At 45.4% G+C, this 24,858-nt stretch overlaps 1 protein-coding gene across 1 annotated transcript in view; it reads left to right on the top strand.

The window, feature by feature from the left end:
* The window catches only part of Vps50 (vacuolar protein sorting 50), a 171,998-nt gene that overhangs the window by 48,271 nt on the left and 98,869 nt on the right, over nucleotides 1-24,858 (top strand). The window contains exons 8-13 of the mRNA XM_050186790.3: nucleotides 3,318-3,400; nucleotides 4,185-4,326; nucleotides 14,626-14,766; nucleotides 17,200-17,311; nucleotides 22,232-22,409; nucleotides 23,700-23,798. Of these exons, the coding sequence (XP_050042747.1) occupies nucleotides 3,318-3,400; nucleotides 4,185-4,326; nucleotides 14,626-14,766; nucleotides 17,200-17,311; nucleotides 22,232-22,409; nucleotides 23,700-23,798 (755 nt within the window). The remainder of the gene's footprint in view (nucleotides 1-3,317; nucleotides 3,401-4,184; nucleotides 4,327-14,625; nucleotides 14,767-17,199; nucleotides 17,312-22,231; nucleotides 22,410-23,699; nucleotides 23,799-24,858) is intronic.

Genomic DNA, 24,858 nt, shown 5'->3' with positions numbered 1-24,858 from the left:
GTAGATCCAGATCAAGTTTTTCTGCTCTGTGTGGAGCAATCTTATTCCAATGGCAGAATGGAAGTGCAGGTTGTGTGTTCCAATGGCAGATTGGGACCAGCCATGGATTCTGGATCACTCTATGGAGCAATAATATTTACTTGACGTAATAGTTCTGTGGAAACCCTCAAGGTGGAGAGAAGTAATTAATTAAGGGAAAATGATACATCCACCCAGTCGTAGCAATTGTTACAAAGGAAACCCATACGGGTTCCTCGAAAGAAAAGCCTCACAGTTGAAGAAAAACTCACCCTGGTCCGGGACTCGAACCCGGGACCACCACCTTTTCGGGGCAGCCGCTCTACCATCTGAGCTAACCAGGCGGCTACCAGGTGGCAGGGCGAAGTCGAACTTGTCAACAACACGAAGCAAAGGCAAGAGTTTGAGTTTGCCGCCTGGTTATTTAAGATGGTAGAGCGGCTGCTATGGAAAGGCGGGTTCGAGTCCCGGACCAGGATGAATTTTCATTCTACTGTGAGGCTTTTCTTTTGAAGAACCTGTATGGGTTTCCTTTGTAGCAATTGTCATAATTGGGTGGATGTCTAATTTTTCTTTAATTCATTACTTCTCTCCACCTTGCGGGTTTCCGCAGAACTATTATGTCAAACTCAAGGGAATCTTATATACCATGTGGCAAATCTTATGTCATGTGGCAAAGTGTATGTAGGGCAGTCAGGCAGCTGTGTTAACGAGCGCCTTAGAGAACATGAGCGATCCATACCAACAGGCACAGGTTCCCATTTGGCTCAGCATTGTAAAATATGCAAGTGCAAACCCATGTTTTGTGATACCACGATTTTGAAAAAGAGCCGTGACACCACCACCCGAGAGTTATCGGAAGCATTCTTCATTCGGTCATTGGGGTCACAGTGCATTAGTGTGCCTTCCTTAACCTTGTACAGCACTGAATTTGTTTTTTTTTTATTCCGTCGCATGAGTGCGGTCTTGTGATCGGATGTTGGTGGTTCCTGCACACGGTGCCAACTGCGCATGTTCTTCTAGATTCCGCTGTCTATAAAGTAGTGACGCAATAAAGTGATGTCAGTTGAGAGTAGCGCCTTGTGCTGGGTTGTCTTTCTTGTGTGCGCTGTTTTGCACTAGGCAAAGTATTCATGGATTCGCACCAACTAGCCCACCAACGCATTGTGCTGATCAAATAAAATGTTTGGATGTTTGTCCCCACTGCATTTTTTGTGCAACCTGGTTATAACAATGGGATTTTCTTGGTGCTTGAATATTGTTATAAATGAATTCAAGTGTCACATTTGATCATGATGTCCGAGCTAAATAGGTGCGTTTTATACACAGGTGTTTATTATACACCAATGTTCTCTTTGAAAATCCTTAAAAGTAGGGGGTGTGTCTTATACAAAGGTGCGACTTATACCCCGGAGAATGCGGAACATGTGCAGGAGCACACATTGTGAGGCGGTCTGGTAACATCCCGAGTGCTCATTAAGCATATTGGTAGTGTAGTTACCCTGCACACTACATTAACTGTCGAACATATTTTTGCATGGAGGCTTAGTAGCTTCTTGAGTGTTGACATTACCAGGGTAATTTAAACAATTAGCCTAAAATTCCCTTATATCTGACAGCTGAGAGTAAAGGATGGCTACTGTTGATACTTTGCTGTTGCTTCAGGCAAAGGAGCTGTGAAACATTGATCAGCCTTTTTGATGCAGCATGTTAACCTGATATCAAGTGAAGGTGATTTTGTCATTATTTTATCGCACTATCGCTAGCCATGTCCTGTAATCCACCTAACAAATATGTATTAAATTATATAGATTTCTCCTTGAAGCAAAATAGAATTATGAATCATGCAAAAATTGCTTTAATGATTTATTATTGCAAAGTGTGTTGCTTACAGCACTGCTTTAATGTTTGCCATATAAGAAAATATTGTGTTTTGCCAGTCAAATGAAGGCTGAAGGAAGGAAAAAGAGTCAAAGAAAAGGAAATAGAGGCTCAATGGCTGGTAGAAAATTCTGTCATGGAATGAATTGCAAGGTGTTGGAGGATCAAGGTCAGTGTGCTTCAAGAAGGAAATACCAAATCAACGTCATTATCACTGCTATCTATGGTGTGTCAGACAAGAGGAAAGATAATGGTATTTTCCATATTGATTTGTTTAACAAAAGGCTGAAAGAAAGACGTAAACTGTCGCCGAAATCTGAGGCAGACACTACATATATAGTGCTGTGGTAGATGTAAGCTTTCTTAAAAAAGCAAGCACTGTACTAGGTGGGATTATGTAGAAGAACATACGACTGGGACACTAGCCGGAATTTTCTTGCTACCACTGTGGCAGACGGAGACAATACTGTGCAGTATGAAATGCACCAGTGATCATGCAAATTTGTAATTTTCAGCAGCTTGGCTAATATTACAGACACGGTGAAAGCTGTCACCTGTACTGCCCTTGCAAAAGCTTGGCAAAATGCAATGTTGGACCGAAACTTGTGAAAAATTTTATTGATCTTACACTGCCACTATTCCACGTGTGTCCGAATTAGTCTTGATCACGCAGACGATTTGAGGAAATAAATTTACTAGGTGGAACTATCAAAGTGTATGTCTCTACTGCACACTACATGTGACAACAGGCATCAAAATCTTGTGCACGTATTTCTGCAAACAAGTAATGTGCTTGTGTTTTGAAAATGAACACCAAATGACTGAATTTGTCTGCCCTGCCTGCAACAAAGTGAGAAGTGCATCTCTATGACAAAGCAGATTAGCGAATGTGATTTTCTGCTATGCTTTCTATGTCGTACAATAGAAAGTTGTAGCTTACGCTTCTGTTCTATCATGACAGCTTATGTCACCGCCGCCTGCGAGCATTTCGCAGCTAAGCGGTGCTAGACAGATGAGTGCTGTGACCTTAGCTACCACATAAAAAACTGGCACATGGCAGAAATGGTAGTGATGATAATGTGGCGATGTAACTGTCACCTCCAGTGCCGGTGATGAAGGTCCACGAGCATGGAGCACGAGATAAGGAACACGCTAGCATGCCTTGCCCGAGGAGCCGCATCTAACTACAGCTTCCAGGAACTATTGATACCATGGCTGGTTGGCTCCACAAAATCATGGCTGTGACCGCCACCTCTTCCTGAAGGCTGCAATAGAATGCTAAGGCCCTCTAATATTGAATTCTTTAATGCTGATAACCTTATGTGTGCAATGCTTGGCTTATGTCTCTGGGCACAGCTCAGCTCTCGCTCTATGTGCCTCACATTTTAATGACAGTCTGCTCTGTTCTTTTGCTGCAGGAGGAGGACTACCCAGGTGCAATCCAGCTGGGATTGACGTGTCACAAAGCAGCCAGCACCTTTCGGCACTACCAGTGTGTTGGGTAGGTGACTACTCACTTCAAGCACAGCCTCTTGGTTCGCCTTACAGTCTTTACCAATCAGCAATTGATGACTTTGTTCAGGGGATGTGTTCTCGGACTATCACTTTCGGAAAAGTTTCAATTATGTGAGATTTTTCAAAAAGAAATATTAGATGCATGCGCACAAGGTGGGTATACGTGAGAAACAAGCTCCTCTTGGCCCTTGCGGGTTAATTCTCACAAAATTTTGCAAAAGTGAGACAATCGCTGAAAGGGATTGCTCGAGAATACCGCACCAGAGGTTGACATTTATTCCTTTTGCCAACATAATGTACTCAGTTGTACTGAAATGTAGTGGAAGGCACCTGATGACACTGAAGAGGAGCAAGGATGTTTACCAGCGGTCCTCACTGATCTCGGCACCCATGCCTTGCTCTTTCGCGCAATCCATTTGGCGTGCGGCCCCACAGTAAAGTGATTGTCTACGTTTACAACCAGTTTTCAGAGGAGGTTGCACCGTCTGTGGGATGCCATCTGGCTCCCTGTGGGGAAGAGAGAAGGAGGGCATTTGCTCTCCTTGCTTTTGCAATGTGTGCAGGAGAGTGGGAAAATATGAAATTCCATAATTTCATTATGGTGAAATGTAGGGTGCTTTAGTGAAGGCCAACAGCTCTGGAATCCTGAAGAACATACCTTTGTGGAAAGCAAATTATATATAGAGCACTGTTTTAACACAGTGGTATGCTTGCAATGTACTCTGTTCTGCATTCTTGTGTGATTGTGTGACTATGCTGTGTGGATGCAGGGAGCTCAGTGCCAAGCTGCAGGAGACCCTGGAGATGACTGAGGAGCAACTTGATGTGGCACTGTCACGCCTGTGTGTCCAGTTCGACAATGACCACTACTGTCGCTTGGATGCTGCTTACCGACTGCTTGGCAAGACACAGGTGCCCCTCCCCTCATTGCTACTAGCTGGCATCGTCAAAGTGTGTCACGGGGATGGGCTTCTAGATTGCACACCCAACTTGTGAGGATATCTGTGAAGGGCATCATGCTACCGTCATCAACCAATTTTTCGGGTGCTGAATCTTACGGATTTGCTCGATTATTCGGACTTCTCTGTGGCACTACCACATTCTCTATGGAACCAATGTACAGTTAAACATCATTACGACGAACTTCATCATAGCAAAATTCTCTGTAAAACAAAGTATTTAATTCTCTTTAATTTATTGTCTGGAGAACACCATGTCTTTTTAGCCCAAATATAGCAAGGGGTAATTGTACATGATTTCACTTCAGTTAAACCTCAATCTAATGAAGTCAGTAATATCAGCAATTTGCTTCATTATATCGAAATTTTATTTTATAGAAATTCGACCTTTTATGCAAATAAGTACAGCTGCTGATAGATTTTTCTTACATGGAAGGGGCCACAGGATACAGTCGAACCCACTTATAACAATATTCAAGTGCCACAAAAATGCCATTGCTTTAACCGATAATTTTTATAACCGGGTTGCATGAAAAAATCAAAAGAGGGGAATGGCAGAACTGATATGAGAAAACTATATAGGGAGGGAGGCCAGTGCCCCTCCCCAGCACCTTCCTTTGCCCAGCCGGTGATTGTGTTCATTCGTTTAACCGTTTCCTGGGCGCTCCGATCGCGTGTAACAAGCCACGGCTGTCGGCGTTAAGGAATGGCACTACTATAACTGCAAAGAAGTGTCACGGGTGACAAGTGATATGCAAGCACCGCTGAGGCATCACATTGGTGGCCCCAAAAGGAGCTTTTTAAAAATTGTGAGAAGGCTGCTGCGGCAGCCTGTCAGCTTGAGAAACCCAGAAGAAACGCTGAGGAGAGATCACCACAAGCATCTTGCCCCGTACTTTTCACTGGCTTGCACATGAAAAGCCTATGTCTGTCAGCCATGCATACTTTACGCGAAACTTGTCGACATCCTTCTCCAAGGCATCCAAGCACTCTGCGTAGTGCATCGGAAGGTTCCTCGTGAAAACGAAGCCCCAGAGGGACTGAATCATACCGTGCCTTCTGTGAGGACGACAGTCTATAGCCGTGTGCTTTCTTTTCACCGGTAACAACGTGCATTGCCAATGATCAGCGGGCGGATCAGCCATCTTCCCTTTTGGCAGCAAGTCAAGCGAAATTGAGAAACCGCCTGGCTTGGAACAACTTCAATACAACCAACAAAAACGAACGCGAGCAATTAAGCTGTTCGCAGAACTGCACTGATTGACGAGCCAGCGAGCAACATGCAAGCAATCTGCTTGTGGCGCAGTTGGCATGGTCCATTTGTGTTTCAGAGGGTGGAGCGGCGTAGAGCTATGGGTGCAGCCCATTTGTGTTCGGAGGGGGGGAAGGGCGACGGGAGAGAGCCGCGCGGAGATGGCTGGAAAATGAGTGCGTGGCGGCTGTTGGAGCAGCAGCCCCTCATGCAGCGGCTCGAATTTCTCATTTTCTTTTTTCTTTTCAAGCATTTCGCATTTCACTACCTTTCGGCTCGGACACCCAGCAGCCAGACTTCATCGTTATAACCGATAATGCAGTGTCGGTGCATTGTAGTAAGCGGGTTATTTCACCATAGAAAACATACAACAGTCAGCAGTGCAGCAGCTTCTTATTGTTATAATTGATATATTGTTAAAACCGGTATCGTTATAAGTGAGTTTGACTGTATTCTGAATCATTGGGCTATCAAAAAAGCGAATTTGAAGGAGAAAAAATTTATTTTGTTGAATTTGAGAGCCGGTGACAAAAGATAGGATTTCGTGCCGTGTCAACAATATTTTCACATCAGTGGTACAAGGGGAAGCCAGCCACGGTTTCGAGTCATGAAAGTCATGGTTTTGAGTGGGGCTGTCACGAAAAGTGCCGGCAATAGTGCGATAGAAAGAGCGATAAGATCCTGTCGCTCCTCGCGTGCTGTATGCTTTGGGTGCGAGTGGAAGCATGCGAGGGTGATCCGAGAAGAATGGTGGCTTGACGAGTGCTGTCTTTCTGCGCGTGCTAGGGGGAATGGGGCAGAATGTGCATAGATTTGGCACCAAACCGTAGCTTTAGTCACCGGTGGCCAATGAAGTAGCACGAATTAGGCCTAATAGCTTAGGGTATTGTGGCCGAGATGAAAATTGGCTGCTGGTCTATGCAGCAATAAGCCTCAAGTGCCATCGTGGAACGCATGCCATTAATATGTTAGTACAGGTGGTTCACCAGTGATCGGTCCCAATATCTCGCATACGGGCTAGAATAACAGCTGCTGAAGCAGCGTGAATTTCGTTGCCTCGTGTCCCAATGACCACAGTGATGTCCTATGGATATCGTATGGGCATCCACTGCCAGGGCATGGATATTCTAGGGGTGTGTCCAATGTGTCCCGTGGACATCTCTGACATGATCGTTTGACTGCACTTTTCATGTCCTGCAGACATACCTTGCATGTTCGCAAGGGCCATCATCGGCAAACGCTGCACACATTTTAGGGACATCTGCCAGGGCCTTTTGCACAGTGTTTGCTACAGTTGCCGACCGATAATTCGGACACTAATAATTCATACCGGGGATGTCCCAAAGATATTGCACGTGGACCTGTTTCGGATATCTTACCACAGACCTCCCAGCGATATTGCACATCGACCTTCCTCTGCATTTACATGTATATTTTGTCCTCCAAGAGGCTTTGTCTTCGAGTTTTCTTGTTACAAAATTATGTTCCCTTTATAGTGTACTGTGCGGACGGTGACGCGTGCAGCTTGACGAGCAAGTAAACCAACGGGCTCCGGAACAGAGAATGCTTTATTCGGAACAGCGCATGCTTCTTATACGTGCTCGCGGTTGCTTATCCGCTTCTGATAACAAATACTGAACAACGCCTGTCGGCGCTATCACATTCCTTCCCCCACAAGTTAAGTTCGTATGTGAAAGTCCTCCAACTCGTAACGAACAGGTTGGTGCCGCTGTCGTGAACTTCTACGTGGTACGGCAGGGAGCTCGGGTGACGTGGGCTGGACGGGTGCCTGGCATAGGGACCGTGCTGGTGTGGGGGTCGTGGGCTGAACGGTTGCCTCATCCTCGGGATGTATTTGAAGATGCTCTCATTGACCCATTGGCTGACGGTCTCCCTCCACGGGCTGGTCCCGCTCGGGCACACCCGTCGTGCTCCCGGGCATACCCGCCGGGACTGTCTGGGGGCCCACATACGGCAGGTGCTCGGAATGGCTGGCTGGGATGATTGGCAGGGGGTAGACATTTCTGCGTGCTGGAAATAACTGGCCAGACGCAGATGATCAACGGGAACGAAATGCACTTTGCTCATCGTTTCCACCAAGTACGTCACAGGGCTAGTGACCTTCACCATTCGACCTTCAGTCCACGCTGTTTTCTCCCCTCTACAGTTTTAACATAGACGCGGTCCCCTTCCATGAAGAAGCGCCATGAAGAGCGACCTCGGTCGCATTGAGCCTTGGACTTTTGTTGCCCCTTTAGCATATTCTTGAAATGATGGCTTTAGCAGCGACAGCTTTGTACGCCCTTTTTAGAAACATTTCGGCTGTTGACCGGCCCGTTACTGCGCATGGAGTTGTCCGGTAGGCAAGCAAAAAATGGTCTAGGCGTTCTCGTAGCGTCCTGTGGCTGCCAGAAGCGCTATCATGGAGTAGTTGCTTACGCAAGGCTTTCTTTACTGTTTGCACACACCTCTCAGCTGCTCCATTAGACTGCGGGTGATAAGGTGGGCTGTACGTGTGACGCACTCCCCATGCCTCGAGAAAATCATTGAACTCTCGCGCCGTAAACTGGGGGCCATTATCTGACACTAGCTGTTCCAGCAACCCGTATGCAGCAAAGAGGGTACGAAGCCGTTCAATGGTGTTCAAGGCCGTTGTCGATTTCATGTGAAAGACATCAATCCACTTAGAATAAGAGTCGACACACAGCAAGAATGAAGCGCCTTCGCACTCGAAAAAAATCAACATGTACTCTTTGCCAGCAGCGAGCGGGAAAAGGCCAGGGTTCCAAAGGGGTGCGAGGAGCGCTACTCTGCGTTGCCTGGCAGATTTTGCAACTTTTCACGACGATTTCGATCGCTGCGTCAAGCCCAGGCCACCACACTAGGCCGGGAGCTAACATCTTCATTCGGACTGTTCCACGGTGCTCAGCATGCAGTAATGCCAACACATATTCTTGCAGTTTGGGCGGAACAACGACCCTGCTACCCCATGTCACGCATCCTTGCTCTAGCGATAGTTCCATTCGTCTGGTGTGGTATGGCGGTCTGGTAGCCTTGGCGACATCTCTGGCCGACAGCGGCGTCGTTTCAAAAACTGCCAAACAGTCGGCCTCTTCATCCTTTGCTTGACTTGGAAGTGGCAATCTCGATAACACATCGGGCACTTTCATTTGGGACCCTTTCCGATACCTAAGCTCGTAACGATATCCCGCCAAGGTAAGCGCCCATCGTTGCATGCGCGCAGCGGCCAAAGTTGGTATCGGCTTGCAGGCACCTAGAATGCCGAGTAACGGCTGGTGGTCCGTGAAAAGCGTAAAACGACGGCCGTACAGATATCGATGAAACTTTTTCAACCCATATATTATGGCCAATGCTTCTCTTTCAATTTGCGAGTATGCGCGTTCCGCTGCCGATAATGTTCGAGAGGCAAACGCAATGGGCCTTTCGTCCCCGTTTGGTTGCACATGCGAAGTCACTGCGCCCAGTCCGTACTGGGATGCATCGCAACTGAGTACAAGCGGTCGCTTTGGGTTGTAGTAGCAGAGTACTGGGCTCGACGTGAGCAGCTTCTTTGTTTTCTGGAAAGCAACAGCGCATTCTTTGGACCAGTGCCACCGCAGGCCTTTCTTTAAAAGAGCGTATAGTGGTGCTGCCACGGTCGCCAAGTTCGACAGGAACTTGGAATAAAAGGTCACCATGCCCAAGAATGATTTCAATTCCGTTGCATTTGAGGGTTCTGGCGCAGCCGTAATTGCTTTAACTTTTGATCCCAAAGGCTGGATTCCGGCTGCAGATATCCGGTGGCCCAGGTACCGAACTTCCCTTTGAAAAAACTTGCACTTTTCCTCTTGAAGAGTTACATTGTGGGCCTGAAACTGCTGCAGTACTTGTTCTAGCTGCTCTCGACAGTCCGACATGGTGGTACCCCCAATGATTACATCATCAATGTAGCATCCTACGTGAGGAATACCACTGATAATTCTGTCCATAAGCGACTGAAATACTGCCGGAGCGCTTGCAATGCCAAAGGGCAGACGCTGGTATTGGAAGAGCCCTTTATGCGTGTTTATCGTCAAGAGTGACTTGGAGTCTTCGCATAGCTCTACTTGCTAGTATGCAGAGGCTAGATCCAAAACACAAAAAATACTCAAGCCCTCTAAAGCTGCGAACAAGTCTTCTGGTAGCGGAAGCAGGTAATGCTCTGTTTTCAGCACGGGGTTCACAGTGAGTTTATAGTCCCCACATAACCGGACATCTGCCCCTCCGTCTTTTGGCACAGCGACCAAGGGCATTGCCCAATCGCTCCGTGTTACCCGCTTCATGACGCCGGCTTCCTCCCAAGTATCCAGCTTATTTCCCACTGGTTCAACAAGAGCGAAAGGTACCTTACGTGCTCTGCAGAACACGGGTTTGCTGTCCGGTTTTATTAGGATTTGCGCTTTAAACCCGGAAATTGGTCCTAACTGCTGCGAAAAAACAGGCGCAAATTTCTGTTTCAGCTCAGTTACAATGTCTACTGACCCTGTGGCAGCGACTTCGTTCCAATTTACCCTTAGTTGACTCAGCCAGTTTCTTCCCAGTAGGCACGACCACTGCTTTCCTGCATCGTCGACTATTATCAGGGGAAGGACACAAGTCTGCTTGTTGTATTTTACTTGCACGTCGACCGAACCAAGAACTGGGACAAGCTTGCCCGTGTACGTTCTTAACGGATCAGCCACCGCCTCCAGGGGCAGGTGTGCCCAGTTCTGCTCATAGATTGCCTTTGGCATCACCGTCACTGAGGCGCCCGTGTCTATTTGCATGGTCACATTGTGGCCCTCTACATCCACAGTAACATAATACGTGGAGTTGTTGCTGGGGATATACTACAAATCTGCAAATCATTATCTGATTCTTCCGTGGAGCCGTCTACCTAATTTAGTTCTTTGCGTGGTTCGGTCCCCCGCCTGCACATCGTCCTGAGATGACCTTGTCTGCCACAGTTGTGGCACTTGTACCTGCAGTATCAACATCTTTCCGAGTGTTTTTTCCACGTCTGAAACATTCTACTGGTTCTGTCGTGACTCCTCGCCTTCGGTTCTCTCTGATGGGGCATTGTTGGCCTGAGAGCTTGCCTATTTGCCTGCATTCAGCTGTCAGTTCCGTCTGATGAGCTGCTTCGTCATACTTAATTTGTTGCGACTGCTTCGATGCCATTTCATGGTTCAGAGCAATTTTGCAAGCCCCTTCAAAGTTCAGAACCCTGGCAGCCGCAAACAGCTCCCGCTGGGTGTTCGCGCATCGCAGCCCTGCTACGAGCCTGTCCCTCAAGGCTTGGTCAAGAAAGTCACCGAATGCATAACTTCTGGCTAAATTCTTCAGCTGGAGTATGAAGTCTGTCATGCTTTCTTATTTATGCTGTACACGGCGGTTGAATCTGCACCTTTCCACTACGATGGCTTTCCGGGGGCTGTAATGGTTCTTCAGAACCGCTTTAGCCTCATCGTACGTTTTACTGGACGGCGCATGGAATACGAGCAGGTTTTTCAGTATTTCGTATTATTTCGATCCTACAACCATCAAGAATACGGCTAATTTCTTGCTGGTGGCTACTTCAGTTGCCTCCACATACAACTCGAACCGTTTCACGTACGAGTCAAAACTTTTGGCCTTCTCGTCGAAGCAATTGATTCTTCCCACCTTTGACATGTTGCCGTTTCCTCGAGGTTCCGCCGCCCTGGCTTGGTTGTCTGGCCCGCTTGTTGTCAGCATCCGCCGTAGTCTCGGGAAGCCACTCGCGTCGGTCCCACTCTCGTCGCCATGTGTAGTGTACTGAGCTGACGGTGACGCGCGCAGGTGCGCTGCGTGACGAGCAAGTACACCAACGGGCTCCGGAACAGAGAATGCTTTATTCGGAACAGTGCGTGCTTCTTATACGCGCTCGCGGTTGCTTATCCGCTTCTGATAACAAACACTGAACGACGCCTGTCGCTGCTATCACACCCTTGTAGTATGCTCAAAAAACAATCCGAAGCTATTATGCCTGCAACTTGAGTTTATGTCATACTTGGCAAATTTTCTGATGCAATTTGCTTTTAAAACTTCATTTGTTCAATAAGCCACTTGTGCTTGACAGAAGGCCTAAAAGAATGAGGAGTATACTGCATTTTTGTATGCATATAACATGTGCACGCAGTGTATCTGTTCTTGATGTGTGGGCACTCTGCCCGTTGCCTCTGTCACACAACATGGGATACAAACGTAATAGCTATTACAGTGAAACCTCGTTAAACCGTAGTTGGCAGGAGCTTGGAAAAAGTACATAGTAAATGGTAGTACTGCTTAACCGAAATAGCATGACATTGCCCACTTACCTGTCAAAAACGGAACTCGGAGAGAGTGCGATGAAAGGGGAAAAAAACGTGCAGTATTTATTTACTTCGCGCGACAAACGTGTTATTTTCGTTTGATGCCGACATTTGATGCGACGACAGTGGCCTCAAACTTGCTGACACTGTGACCCAGCTTTTCAGTCACCCCTCTCTCCTTGGCAAACACTCGCATGGCAGATACCTCGTTGGCGTTGCATATTCTCCGTGCACAGGCGCGGTAGCACTGCAGAATTCGCGGGGCACCTTTTCATTGCGGGGTGCTGTTCTCGTCGCGACAATTGCATTCATGAGGCTGACGTACACCTTCGGCCACTGTCAGGCCTGAATCGCCCGTGCTGTCGCTTTCCGTGTCGTCCTTATCACTGTCGCTAGGCAACACTTCGGCAACAACAGAGGCAACGATGGTGAAAAGTCCAACCTCGTAGCTGACATCTCTATGCGGTTGCAGCAGCGCTACCGAGCAACTTCTTTGCATCCCAAATGCCACACACCGTAGTCAACAGTAGACCCATGTCACGTGCCAGCGCCGACTTTTCGTGTCACATTCGATAGCACGAACGATGTCTAATTTTTCTTCTATGCTGAGCACCCGGCGTCCTTTGTTTCCGAGTTTCGGCATGACGTGAGTTCTCGCTTGCACGCCACAACACTCTCTGGCGCAGCGCTGAATGATGTTGATGTTGATGAGGCTTCACACGCAAACGCACAGGGTGCTTCGAGGCCGTTGTGCTGATCTCTGAGGCTTATTGTTCTGCCGGCCGGCCCGATGGAGATGACGCACCGCCGTGTTTGCACAACAAAAAGTGGAAACACTACGTGTTAACCGATACATACGCAATAAGCTGGTACGGTTTATGCGGATACAAAACACATTATGTTCAATGGTCGCAGAGTCGGGGATTCGACTTTACTACTTTTAAAACGAAAGTACTGTTTAAGTGGGTACAGTTTAACGAGGTTTTACTGTATAGCAAAAACTGTGCGAAAGGACTTGGCATATGTCTGCAAAATGTATGCAGCATGTCCCCACGATGTCGCTTGCGGACATGCCAGGGATCTCAGCAGAACATGTTAGGGGGACCAAATGATCGTGTGAGGGACGTCCGCAGGAGGCACTCAGCGCATCCCTGGGATATCCATGTCCTGTCGGAGGATGTCCATCGATATCCATTGGACGTAAATGTTGTCACTGGAATGTTCTTGGAAATGTTCATGGTAGGCTATTCCAAACTACGTTCGTTTGGTGTCCTAATTGTTTCCGAAATGGTGCACGGACATTGGAACATGATTCAGAAGTCTTACAGATAAAGTGTTTTCACTGGAATCCAACACTCTGCAAGCCTTCCAGCATCTCATCAGCCTAATCTTCGCACATGCTTCCGCAATTTCCGAAATATGCACTGCTATTATTGTTGCTTCTGTCTGCACAGTGTTATTGTTTCAATCGGCCCTATCAACCTATAGGAACCTTGTACCGTCAGAGGTGGCCTCGGCCGATGTGGTGCCGTTCTGAGAATTGCGGAGTTCTGACAGTGTGTGTGTGATCCCCACATCTGGCCGACTTTGAGAAGTGCATACGGCAGAAGCGCTTGCAGAGCCAAAGTCCAAGATCAGGCAGAGCGGTCCATTCGTTGTGCGCTTTGCGCCTGTTTTGCGCAAAAAAAAAACAACAACATTGAAGTAAGGCACTTGCTTCCATGGCATATCAACATGAAAGGCTCTACCCAAAACACACAGAATACTCGGAAAATTGAATGGTAGATATACATCTTGCTAATCGAATTATTTGAATGCTCACTATTTGATTCAGAGATATTCGAGTGTCTGCACACCCCTAAAAATTTCGGACATCGCATGATGTTTTGCTAAATATTTTGGACTGACCCACACGTGCAGTGTCGGAAACATGGTGGCCGCATACAGCCGCACAGGCTGTTGCTTATGCCCTCACCTTCGTCGTCAAGGCCCTTCCTCAGCATTATGAGTGCCATATGACTGCGTGTCATTTTGTCTCTTTGGCACTAAACCACATCTTGGATTACGCGCTTCCGACAAAGCATTTCTGGTTAGACGTAGTAAGGGGGGGAGAGTGTAGCCGAGTAGCCGAAATGCAGAATCTAGCAGGCGACTGCGTTTTATTTTGCGGGATTTCTCTACTTGTCATTCAAAGCGAACATGCAGTGAAGCTCGCTGGCACCCGATTTTGACATGTCTTATGATTCTCTACGGCTGTCTAATTGACATTGTGACAATTATAACAACAGTTAAGAAGTTAGATAATTAGTTTTTGTTAAATAATTACATTTCAGGAACTAACAAATTTACTGGTGGTTTCTCAACAACAGTCTAAAAATGTGCACGTGACTTTATTGGCATAGGATGTTCCATGTTTTTATGAAACTCTGTGCATGATAGTTGGGACACACTGTACAAATAAATAAATAAATAACCTTTCCCTTCATCAAAGTTTCTTCCACTTTGCAGGCAATATTAATTTGCTTCTTCAATTTACGTTTTGTTTCCTCCCTTCAGTGTACAGTTGTGTATTGTTCTGTTGCTTTCCTGTGCTCAGCATGCATTCTTCCTGCCAAAGTAAAATAGTGGAGGCCGTGTTGCATCAGTGCAGATGGCCGCCCACCAGCTGCTGATGCACTTCTCGAGCGCAGTGCACAGCAGTGCTTTGGTCGTGGTGAAGAATCATGCCACTCCTGGGGACAACACAAGGCCGCCAGACCTGCACAAGGCACAGTACATCGACCTCTGCAAGGTGTGTCAGTATGCTTAAGGGAGGCCTGACTTTGCACTACGTGGGTATACAAGCACGGCTGGAATCTTCAAATTTTTTTTTTTTCGCTTGGTTTGCCATGCAGCATAACATCACAATGGAGCTAAATGTGAGCATGCAGGCCCATTTCGTGGAGATACTGCAAATGTTTTTACATGCTCCATCGAGCTCCTGTTGTGCCGCAGAGTATGCAGTTTACTATTACATAAAAGTTGTGCCTTTAGAGCCTCTGGCAGCAGGGCCCATACATGGCCGGAATGTTGCAGACTCCTCTCTTCAACTTAATTGTGCTTTGCCTGTCTTAACTAAATAGTGAATGCTCAGATAATTTGATTTGTGAATAGAATATCTATGATTCCATTTCATTAATATTTGGTCAGGGTTCACCCCAGAAAATTTTGAAAGGGGGACGTCATCTTGCAACCGGGAAGGGAGGGGGGAGTGCACTTGAAAATAAGGTTCTTTTTTTCCTTCTGTTTCATCTTTTTTTTTTTTTTCGGTACAACCACTCTGCCACATTGAATGATACATTCATCAATCTTGCTTTTTCTATGCAATAATGACAGAAATGGTTGCCAGTAAGACAACCTACCATGATCGCACAGCTTGCCACTGCAATTCAATTTTGTGTCAGCCAATAGGAGTGCTTCCTGTGCACACGTGGCAGGAGTAATAAATCACTACACCATGTTTTGGGAGTTTCGCTTGCTTCTTTTGCTTTTAGTTTGGCATGGCAAAATGTGGTACAGCAACTATCTGAAGCTCTGATCTCTCCTCCTTTTTAGCTCCACTATTTCCTCTTTCGATGGTATCGATATGGTGGCAGTGCGTCAATAAAAAGCCGTGCGATCAGGGGTGCAAAGCAACCTCCCCAAACCCCGATTTTCTACCCAATTTATGTTGACATCACACTAGAAAAGTGTGATTTTTCTCAACTTCTAGTGCAGATTTCTTTTTATTATTTGCCCACGTAATAAAAGAACACCGGAGAATTTAGAAAGAACAGAACAAAACTTGGACCCAATCGACCATTCTAATTGCAGAGTCCCCCCACCCCCATTAAAAGGGGTGGGTGGCAAGCCAGAGTGGTGGGTGGCGTTTCCCCTGCCACCCACCATGAGGAGAACCCTGTTTCTGGTATATTGGGGAAAGCTGGGTGCCTGGGTGCCTTGTCGCTTGCAGTCTTTGCATAGCCCGTGCTCACGGTTGGTATTCGACATAGCTCGTATTCTACATGGACAAAGAGAACAATGACAACATCGGTGTGAGGAAGCAGCAACAGTGAAAGTTGATTTTTGAGAGCTTATATGGTCACACTAAGCGACCACTGACGGGCATGCAGATTGTATTGGATGTGCATATTCAAGCTTGCAGATTTTACCGAGATCATAATACAATTCCTGACCTGTTTTCTCGACTAGCAAGGTCGTCTGTAAAATATTTTCCTTTAATCTATTGATTTAAAAAAAAAAGACATTTTAAGACAAAACTTAATTTTTCTTTTTTACCAGCAGTATAAACAATTTACCGACTTTTACTTAGTGCTGTACGGTGCTTCAGTGCAACACTATAAATTTTACATTTTCTGATGGTGAGTGCTGTGCAGCTGTTATGCTTTCACTCGTCATGCAGCCTCATGTGAGTTGAACTAGCTTTCACCTAGCTTTGCCTTTTCATTTCTTGTTAGAAATTAAATATTCTGTGTTCACTCAGTATTTGAAGTGTGTCTTTTCTTACATTCATACTCAAATTTCACTTTTCGTGCACCTGTATTTTAAGTCAATTAGAATTCATTACCTGCTACTCAGAGGAGTGCACTTTGCTGGTGTGCAACGTTACATGCAAGGATAGTACAAATGTTACATGCAAGGACAGTACAAAGGACAGTGCTCATTGGGTGCACTGCACGTGTGTCTAGTGGACAGTTCTTATCTCCTGACGAAAGCAAGCAGGAAAGAAAGAAATCATCCTCTGTTTGCAATTCTAGGACTTCTGGAAGCCTGGAGCCAGGTTATTCAGCTTGTTATTTAGAATTATATTAAGTAACTCAAGGATGATAAGCATTTGGGTCAGTTAGTGTGCAAAGCTACAATTATGCACAGAGCTCAAAGACAGGGAGATAGCAAGAGTGTCAGGACAACACGCTACCATCAATCAGTTGTATCGTTTTCGCACTGTAAAAATGGTTGTTGGTGCACTGGCCTGTTTCACTTGCTGCATCCTGTCCTTGCGCTGTGCACTCGCACGTAACAGTATTAAGGGAGGACATGGCTCAGCCTTTCCACAATGCCTGCATTGTATTTGACATGGGTGAGTCTTCACCATCCTGTGGTGAAGGTTTTTCTTTGTTTCAGCTGATATTATTTCTGTGGAGCTGTAGATTTAGTACTGGACGTGGGGTTGGTGACTTTGCAGCTGGTTCCTGCAGAGAGGTTTCTGGGCTGCCTGGTGGACCTATGCCAGGCACTGTGGCAAGTGATGTGCAGCTACCGGGCTCTCCTCAGCTGGCACCGGGATCGAGAGCCTGGTGAGTGCCCTCCTGGCGTTGCTTTCGAGCTCTCGACTGTGGTCTAGCTGGCATGGTAAAAAGTGAAGTGATCCGTCAGCATAACAACTAGATACGGACAAAAGAGGAGCGATGATCAAAGGCCCTTCAGGGGTAATCATGCACGATCTGCGTGGGACTCTTGGCTTTAGTTCTTGTTTTTCTCACTTCAAAAGAAAGAAAGAAAGTAAGAAAACAGTGCCTGTGATCGTCTTTTCTTTTTCGGCCGTGTCCAGTTGTTGCGTTGAATGATCATGAACAAATTCTAACTCGCTCAGTTCTCGCTAGAAAGAGAAGCATTATGTATAGTACAGTGAAGCATACAGGCATTGGTGTTGTATGGAAAAAGTGTGCAAATGCAAAAAAATCTTTTGGACCTACAGGTGTTTATTTCTTGCAGAAAGTGTAGAAAAAAGTCTGAGGACACCTAAGCACTTCTTACAAGTTATGAATGCAAAAGCATTTATGACGAATTGAACACCCCTGAGCGGTCCTTTGAGTTTTATGCTGTGAATAATGTTTGCATTATTGCTCGTTCCGACAATTGATGACAGTGATGGATTTTGCTGCCTGCCTCCTTGCTCGTTTTGCTGCATTCTTCTGCTCCCTTGCTTGGTCTGCGGTGTACTGGCGTGGATGGCCATGTTTCACTACTGCCAAGGTTGCGGCCGCCGACAGTGTAGATGCTTCAGACTTCATAGCGGTATGTGCTGCTTGAGCCAGCTAGCGGCAGAAGCCTGTGGTACCAATGCCGCATGCCGCCGACATTTCGTTACTGCCGAGGTTGTGGCTGCTGATGATGTAGATGCTTCACACCCCATAGCGATATGTGCTGCCTGAGCCAGCAAGTGCGAGCTAACGGCACAAGTGTGTGAGGGGCGCTTGTGACGTGGTGTCACAGCCAATGGGAAGCTAGGTGCCATTTTTTCGCTGCTGCAGATGCAGCCGGATTTTGCGCTCAATGGAGCATTTAGCATCAATACTTGCTAGCACTGCCATGTAAGATGTAATATAACGGCAGTGTGAGGTTGAAAAGACAACTATATTTTTCTGCGTCCTTTTCTGTCATTTTTACAGCAGAAGTGTTCTTTTTCTAAGTCTCCACAGACTTTCATTACACAGATGCAAATGAATTCATATTACTTATCACTTGACATGGCAAACATCTGGCCTGCCTTTAAGGTTTAACAGGTAGCCGTTTCTAACCGGTTCCTCCCTTCGCAGAAAATGAATGGTGGTATAGACTCTTTTAGTACGTTCTATTTCTTGGAGCAAAGCTCGTGTGTTATATCACCGGTCTTATTGAGACGAGTTCTCGATACCAAGGAAACAAGGCCACGCTTATGGTCACACACAGGGAACTTGTGATGCAACTCCGACGGAATAGTGGTGCCATCTGTTGCCGCTATAGCAAAACATGGCAAAACACACCACGTGGTGACAGATGATGCCACCACTCTATTGCACAGAAGTGGGCATCTTTTGAGATGTGTTGCCACGGGTGACATGTTCTTGCCATTGCCTTGGATTGGCATTGCTTCAGGCAGCGTACGCTAGCATATTTGCTCCCGCCATTCATGCATCAATGCTCGGATGCGTCAAACCACTTTTACCGCAGAAGTGGCTTTTCTCAAGGTCTCCAGCAGACTTCCATTTCACGGAAACTACATCATCACCCGACATGGCTCAACACAGTACAGCACAAATATAATGAGTTGGAGTCTACATATAGTCGTAGCCACTACAGATGCACTGGTCACTAGCTCTGTCCTCTACAGAATTATGCAACGAAATAACAAATTCTAACTCCCGTCAGCAGATATATATGCCTTCAACGGCGTCATTCCTTTAATAAACTGAACTGATTTCTTTGACTATTTTGCTCGTTTTAAGGCAACTAGCTTTCTTTGACTCTTTTTGTTTTTGTACTCAAACATTTTGTGAAGGGCACTTTCTAAAATTTATGTAATAATGCCAGAATGTGTATGCTCTGAGGAGCCCTGTGTTTGTGAACAAACTACTTAGTTAATTGTTCCTAATGCTCCCTTTGTGCTTTTAATAAAGCATGCTTTATAATGGGGAATGTAAGGATAGAAACATTTTAATATTGTCGATACTAGGAAGTGAAGAAGGGTGTAGGATTTAGCTTGTTGGTAAAACATGCTTTCAAATTTGAATAACAGCGCAAGGACAGCAGAGGCAACAGAAGAGAGAACAGAGCGCTAAGTTCCAACAGTTTATTTTCTTTTCAGAAAGCATAGCAAGTTTTATAGCCACACATTAGCACACCAACTATGTACAGAACATCGCGACAAAGCCATACAAAATTCAGCATGGCATCGATAGCCTGAGGTATCTGACCTCTTTCTCAGTCAGTACGACAGAGAGGTTGCTGACGCACCCATCTTTTAAACATGGAATTTTTCCCACTTCGAATATTTGACGCATGACAAATCACTGTTTTACAATGATGCTACATTTTTTGTATCTTGGCTTACATCCACACATACAGCAGTGGGCAGAAAGCCAACCCTGGTTAGCGCGGTCAACATTGTATATGTTCTCTTTCAGTCTTTCTGTAATGCAGCGGCCCGTCTGTCCGATGTAATATTTACCACAGGAAAGGGAGATCCGATACACCACGTTGTTTGTGCAATCAATGAGTCCATTCTTGTGTGTGACAAATCAACCTCGTTTGGGCCAAGATGCTGGGATGGTTATTTTGCACAGGTTGCCTAATTTTTCAAGGGCAGAGAAGACAACTTTGACATTAACACGCTGAGCGACCTTTTTTTAGATTGTGCACGATTCTATGCACGTATCGGATTACCACAATTTTTGTCTATCCCGAGTTGCTCCATCTGGATTTCAATTCATCACGGATGAATGGAGCTGCACAGCAGGCATTCAACAACACGGGCTCGTACAAGAGAGGGATAGCCTGCCGAAGTTAACCGTTCAGACTGCCCACGATAGCTGTTGATCATTTTATGTTTGCAGGAGTTTCTTAAGGCATTTTTGAAATATGAGCTAATAATGCCACATTTTATAAGTTTCGAGTGTGCAGAGTTGAATGGAAGGAGTGGCTTGTTGCCACGTGGGCAGTACATCCAACAAGAACGGTTTTTGTGCAAAAATAGCTTAACATCTAGGTATCTTATTACACCATTCTCATAAAATTCATGGGTTATTTCTAGTGGTTTAAAACATTCGCGCAGTGTGTCTAGAACTAAAGGAGCATCAGACTCGTACGAACTGGCAATACTGTCAAGAAAAATGAGAAAGTCATCCACGTATCTAAAAGCAGCGGAGACGTTAGTGCTGATAAAAGCATCCAACACAGATCTGTCAAGTTTTGCTCAAAACAAGTTATTAATGTAGGAGCGATGCATGATCCGATGCAAATGCCTTCTTTCCGAAGGTGAGGTTTACCATCCCAATGGATTAAGTCGACCGTAGATAAAGGCGAAGCAATTCTAAAAAAAACTACTTACACTGATACCAGACTGAGTCTGGTACTTTGAAGGGTCAAATTCATCCATGCATTCATCAATGCAGTAAAGTAGTGAAACCTGTGGTATAGAATAATATAGGTCCTTAACATCACCTGAAAAAGCAAACAGGTTTTCATTGCATCATGAGCTGACAAATTGCTGGACTGCACCAGAGTTTTTTCCAAGAAATGGATTGTCAACTTTTAAACAATTTAGGTTTTTCTGTAAGAAAAGGGTGACACGTTTTTGCCAGGTGCCATTTGCTGAAACGATAAGCCTAAAAGGCATGTCAACTTTATGATTTCTCGCAGTGAAGGAAACTTGAAGAGAAACATTTTTTGAGTTGGACATGCCCTTTAGAACAGATTCGAGGTTTAACCTATGACAAAGCCATTAGCTTTGCTTTTGATCTTTTTCACGGACACCGTGTTGTGACAATCAAAAAAGGCAGAGACCACGTATTTTGCCTTATCCTGATACAGCTTAACAGACATGACTGCAGAGCCACCCTCTTTGTCTGCTAGGGGCACAGACGGGGAATGTTCTTTTAGAAAACAAGTGACACATTTTACCGGGAATTTTGAAATACTTGGCCTTACAGTGGCTCAGGACATCAACACTGTTCTGCTATGCATCGCTCGTGCTCGTGCTCAGAAGCACGCCGGGACACTTGCCGGACGGTAGCCAGGAGCTCCGGTGGGGAACACTTTAGCTCAACTGCGAACTTAAGTCCCGGAGAAAGCACGTCATCAGTGACGGGCTGGGGCAAGTCCAAGTTTTCCGGGTTATGAAGCGGGAAAAATACTACGTTTAAAAGATGGCTGCGACAGCACCCCCTCTGTCGCGCTAACTGACAAGGAGGTCAGATACCTCAGGCTATCGATGCCACTTTGAATTTTGTATGGCTTTGTCGCGGTGTTCTGCACATGGTTGGTGTGCCAATGTGCAGCTGTAAAACTTGCTACGCTTTCTGAAAAGAAAATAAACTCTAGGAAGTAAGCGCTCTGTTCTCTCTTTGTCGCCTCTGCTGTCCTTGCACTGTTATTCACACTTTAAAGTAGTATGTGAAAATAATTTGATATTTATGATGCAAACCATATTTTTTAAATTTTATTCGATTTGCCTCTGGCGCGATTTGATTTGTATTTGATTGGGTCTCAAAAACTACTATTCACGATCCCCTATGCTCATGTTAACACAGAAAGACTTCCATGGGTGCTCATTTGGTACACGTGGTCATTGAAGCATAGGAACAGTTTGGAGTGGTGCGACCAACTCTTTTGTATATTTGTATAAATGGTTCAATGTCAGAAGAAGAGGGTAGATAAACATGTGACTGGTTGGTCTGCATACAAGCGGCAACCTTGTTTTATCACGATAACCCTAAGCTTCCGCCTCCTCCCTGCAGCTGGAGAGAGCCTGCTGAGCGAGGATATTCAGGCCCGCTTTGTAATCGAGAAGCTCCGTGAGGGGTTGCAGCGGGTGTGGCAGGACATCCAGAAGAAGGTCACCCAGTTCCTGCTCGCCTCCAACATTGCGGGCTTCAAGTTCAACCAGTTCATTCAGGTGCTGGACATCGTGCGCAGGTACGTTTACCTTCCAATCTTGTGCGTGCCTCTTCTTGAGCTGATCGACGGTAGTTGAGCAAGAGATGCCCCTAGAGCCAACATATCGCTAAGGGCTTTTTTGTCTCTTCATTAGGGGCTCTGATGAAGAGACAAGTGCCCTTAATGAAATTACAAATTTGGTGTCACTTTGAGAGAGTGCACTTTGCCATTAGTGTCACTTGCAGACAGACAGACAGAAAGGTTCAGTGACACTCTTTGTAGAGCATGCTCGCCAGTGAGTGTGTCCATTGATCTCACTCTGCTGCATTGAAGCGTGTAGCCTCAATAGCTGTACCTGAAAAATAAATAATGTTGCACTCAATGCAGGGTTTGTACTAGTTCTGAAACCACTATATGTGATTTTCAAATGTTGTAGGCAACACCCTTCCATAAGTAGACATATTCAATAGAAATTGCCGTGTTGCCACAGCTTGCCGTGGATGCAATGTTATCTTGTATTAGATAATCGTGCTAATGCGGCTGCAATAAATTACTTCATTTACACTACACGCTTAATACCGTGCCTAATAATGCAGTATCTAGTGCTATTTTCCGAGTATTGCCTGAAATAACAAATAAACAATGTGCATGCTGATCTGCCCATTGACATTGCCATCAAAGCCAGAGGACACTTTCCTCTGCTATGTAGCAGCATGATGCCAAAGTGATACTCTGTGCAGCGAAGTCTACTTGCTAAATGTTTCACTGAATTTGCTCACCTGACTGGGGTATAAATGTTGGCTCCAGCCTCAGACGTATCTTGTTCAGCCACTGTTGGTCATGTAAAGTCTCCATTTTACATAAACTTTGTTTTGCTTATATGCCCTTGAGATGAAACTTAAGGTGGGGCCTGTGGCCTTCACATTATGTAGATGAAGCAAAAAAACAAAAAGAAAATCAGTCGTCGACTAATTTTTCTGTGCAGCTGCTTTCCCAGGCCAGTGACAGGAGACAGGACGCAATAGACATTGAGTTTTATAAACAGCGATGTTCATTGAGGTTCATGATTGGCTACAACATGTGCAAGGAAATGGTTGGCAGTGAGCCAGCGTATGCTGCTGCCATTAGGCCTTAAGGCATGTTCCCACTAATGACTGATTTGGCAAAACAATTCCAGAAAGTTACAAGTGTTTATATGGTCTTGAAATAGGCATTGGCAATGATTGGCCATCTGTCTGCCAACTATGGCGGTACTCCTGACACTAGTGGTGAGTTTGTACCAGTGCGTGTGAGTACAATTTGTTTTGTTTTTTTCTGTGTTCGACATAGGTTGATGGACATTGGGCAAGACTTTTGTGGGAGCCAGTCGGAAGAGCTACAGCAGTCTCTGCGACAACAAAGTTTCAACTACTTTAAGGACTACCATCGGTTAGTGGCCGCATTGTTTTCATGTTTTCACTCTGCCCCTTCGTGTAACCCCCCCCCCCCCCCCCTCCCACCACCTTCCAAGAAAAGCTATTGCTTTGTGTGTGTATGCGCAAGTGTGGATGCCCACTCTCTCTCTCTGCCCCCATACCCGCTGGTGTTCATGAAGCTCTATTTTGTGCTTTAAACAGATACAATGGTACAGATACAAACATCCAAGTACTAACTTGCAGTATTTGAACATCCAGGAACACACCTGCTTACTTTTAGCTATCCTGTTGCAGTACATTTTTTGCAAGTCACATGCCAAATTTTTAACACAAGAATAATTATAACTACTTTTTTTATTGACTTTAGAAAAAACTTAATTGCATATTTGTAAGCAGCACACAAGATTAGATGTGTCCTGAAAGTTTCATGTTTCAAGAGCATTGCATGAATACAAAACCAACCAATCATGAGGCTGCTGTTCTGTTTGAGGGGCGACGCTTGAAAGTGAAAACTTGAATTGGCTTCCTGGGTGTGTGTTTTCTTCAAGTGCCTTTGCCTTGTGAAAGGGTTGAAAAAGTTTTCATGAATTGATTTCAGTAAATTTGGTGTTCTTGTGCTCAGCAACACCTGGGTAACATGCTAAGCCGGTAGGTTTTCCATATGTTCAATAGACAAAAGTGGTAGTGGCAGTAAAACATTAAATGCAATTTTCTCAACTTTCGTTTTCGTCAAGTGCTTTTGCCTTAGAGAAATTTTGATAATGTTTGCATCAACTGATTTCAGTGAACTAGGTATCATTTCTTATAATAATATCACAGCTACATTCTAAAGGTTGTCGTTTTTTCTTAAATGTGGTAGATTATTAATTAGATCAAATGTAGCCTAATTACTGCCGCATAGTTTTGTCTTCCCAACTTTGCTATTTATTTGTGGTAGTCAAAATTATTTTATTTGTATTCGCTTAGCTTTAGGATGTGCAGTGGTTCTTTGGAAATGTCTGCACACCCTTAAAAACACTTTATTTTAATGAGAAATTACTACAAAGGCCTGTAAGAAATTACATAGTTAGGAC

The sequence above is a fragment of the Dermacentor andersoni genome, chromosome 2, assembly GCF_023375885.2.
Source record: "Dermacentor andersoni chromosome 2, qqDerAnde1_hic_scaffold, whole genome shotgun sequence".
NCBI classification, from domain to species: Eukaryota; Metazoa; Arthropoda; class Arachnida; order Ixodida; family Ixodidae; genus Dermacentor; species Dermacentor andersoni.
This window is presented reverse-complemented; position numbering and strand designations above follow the sequence as displayed.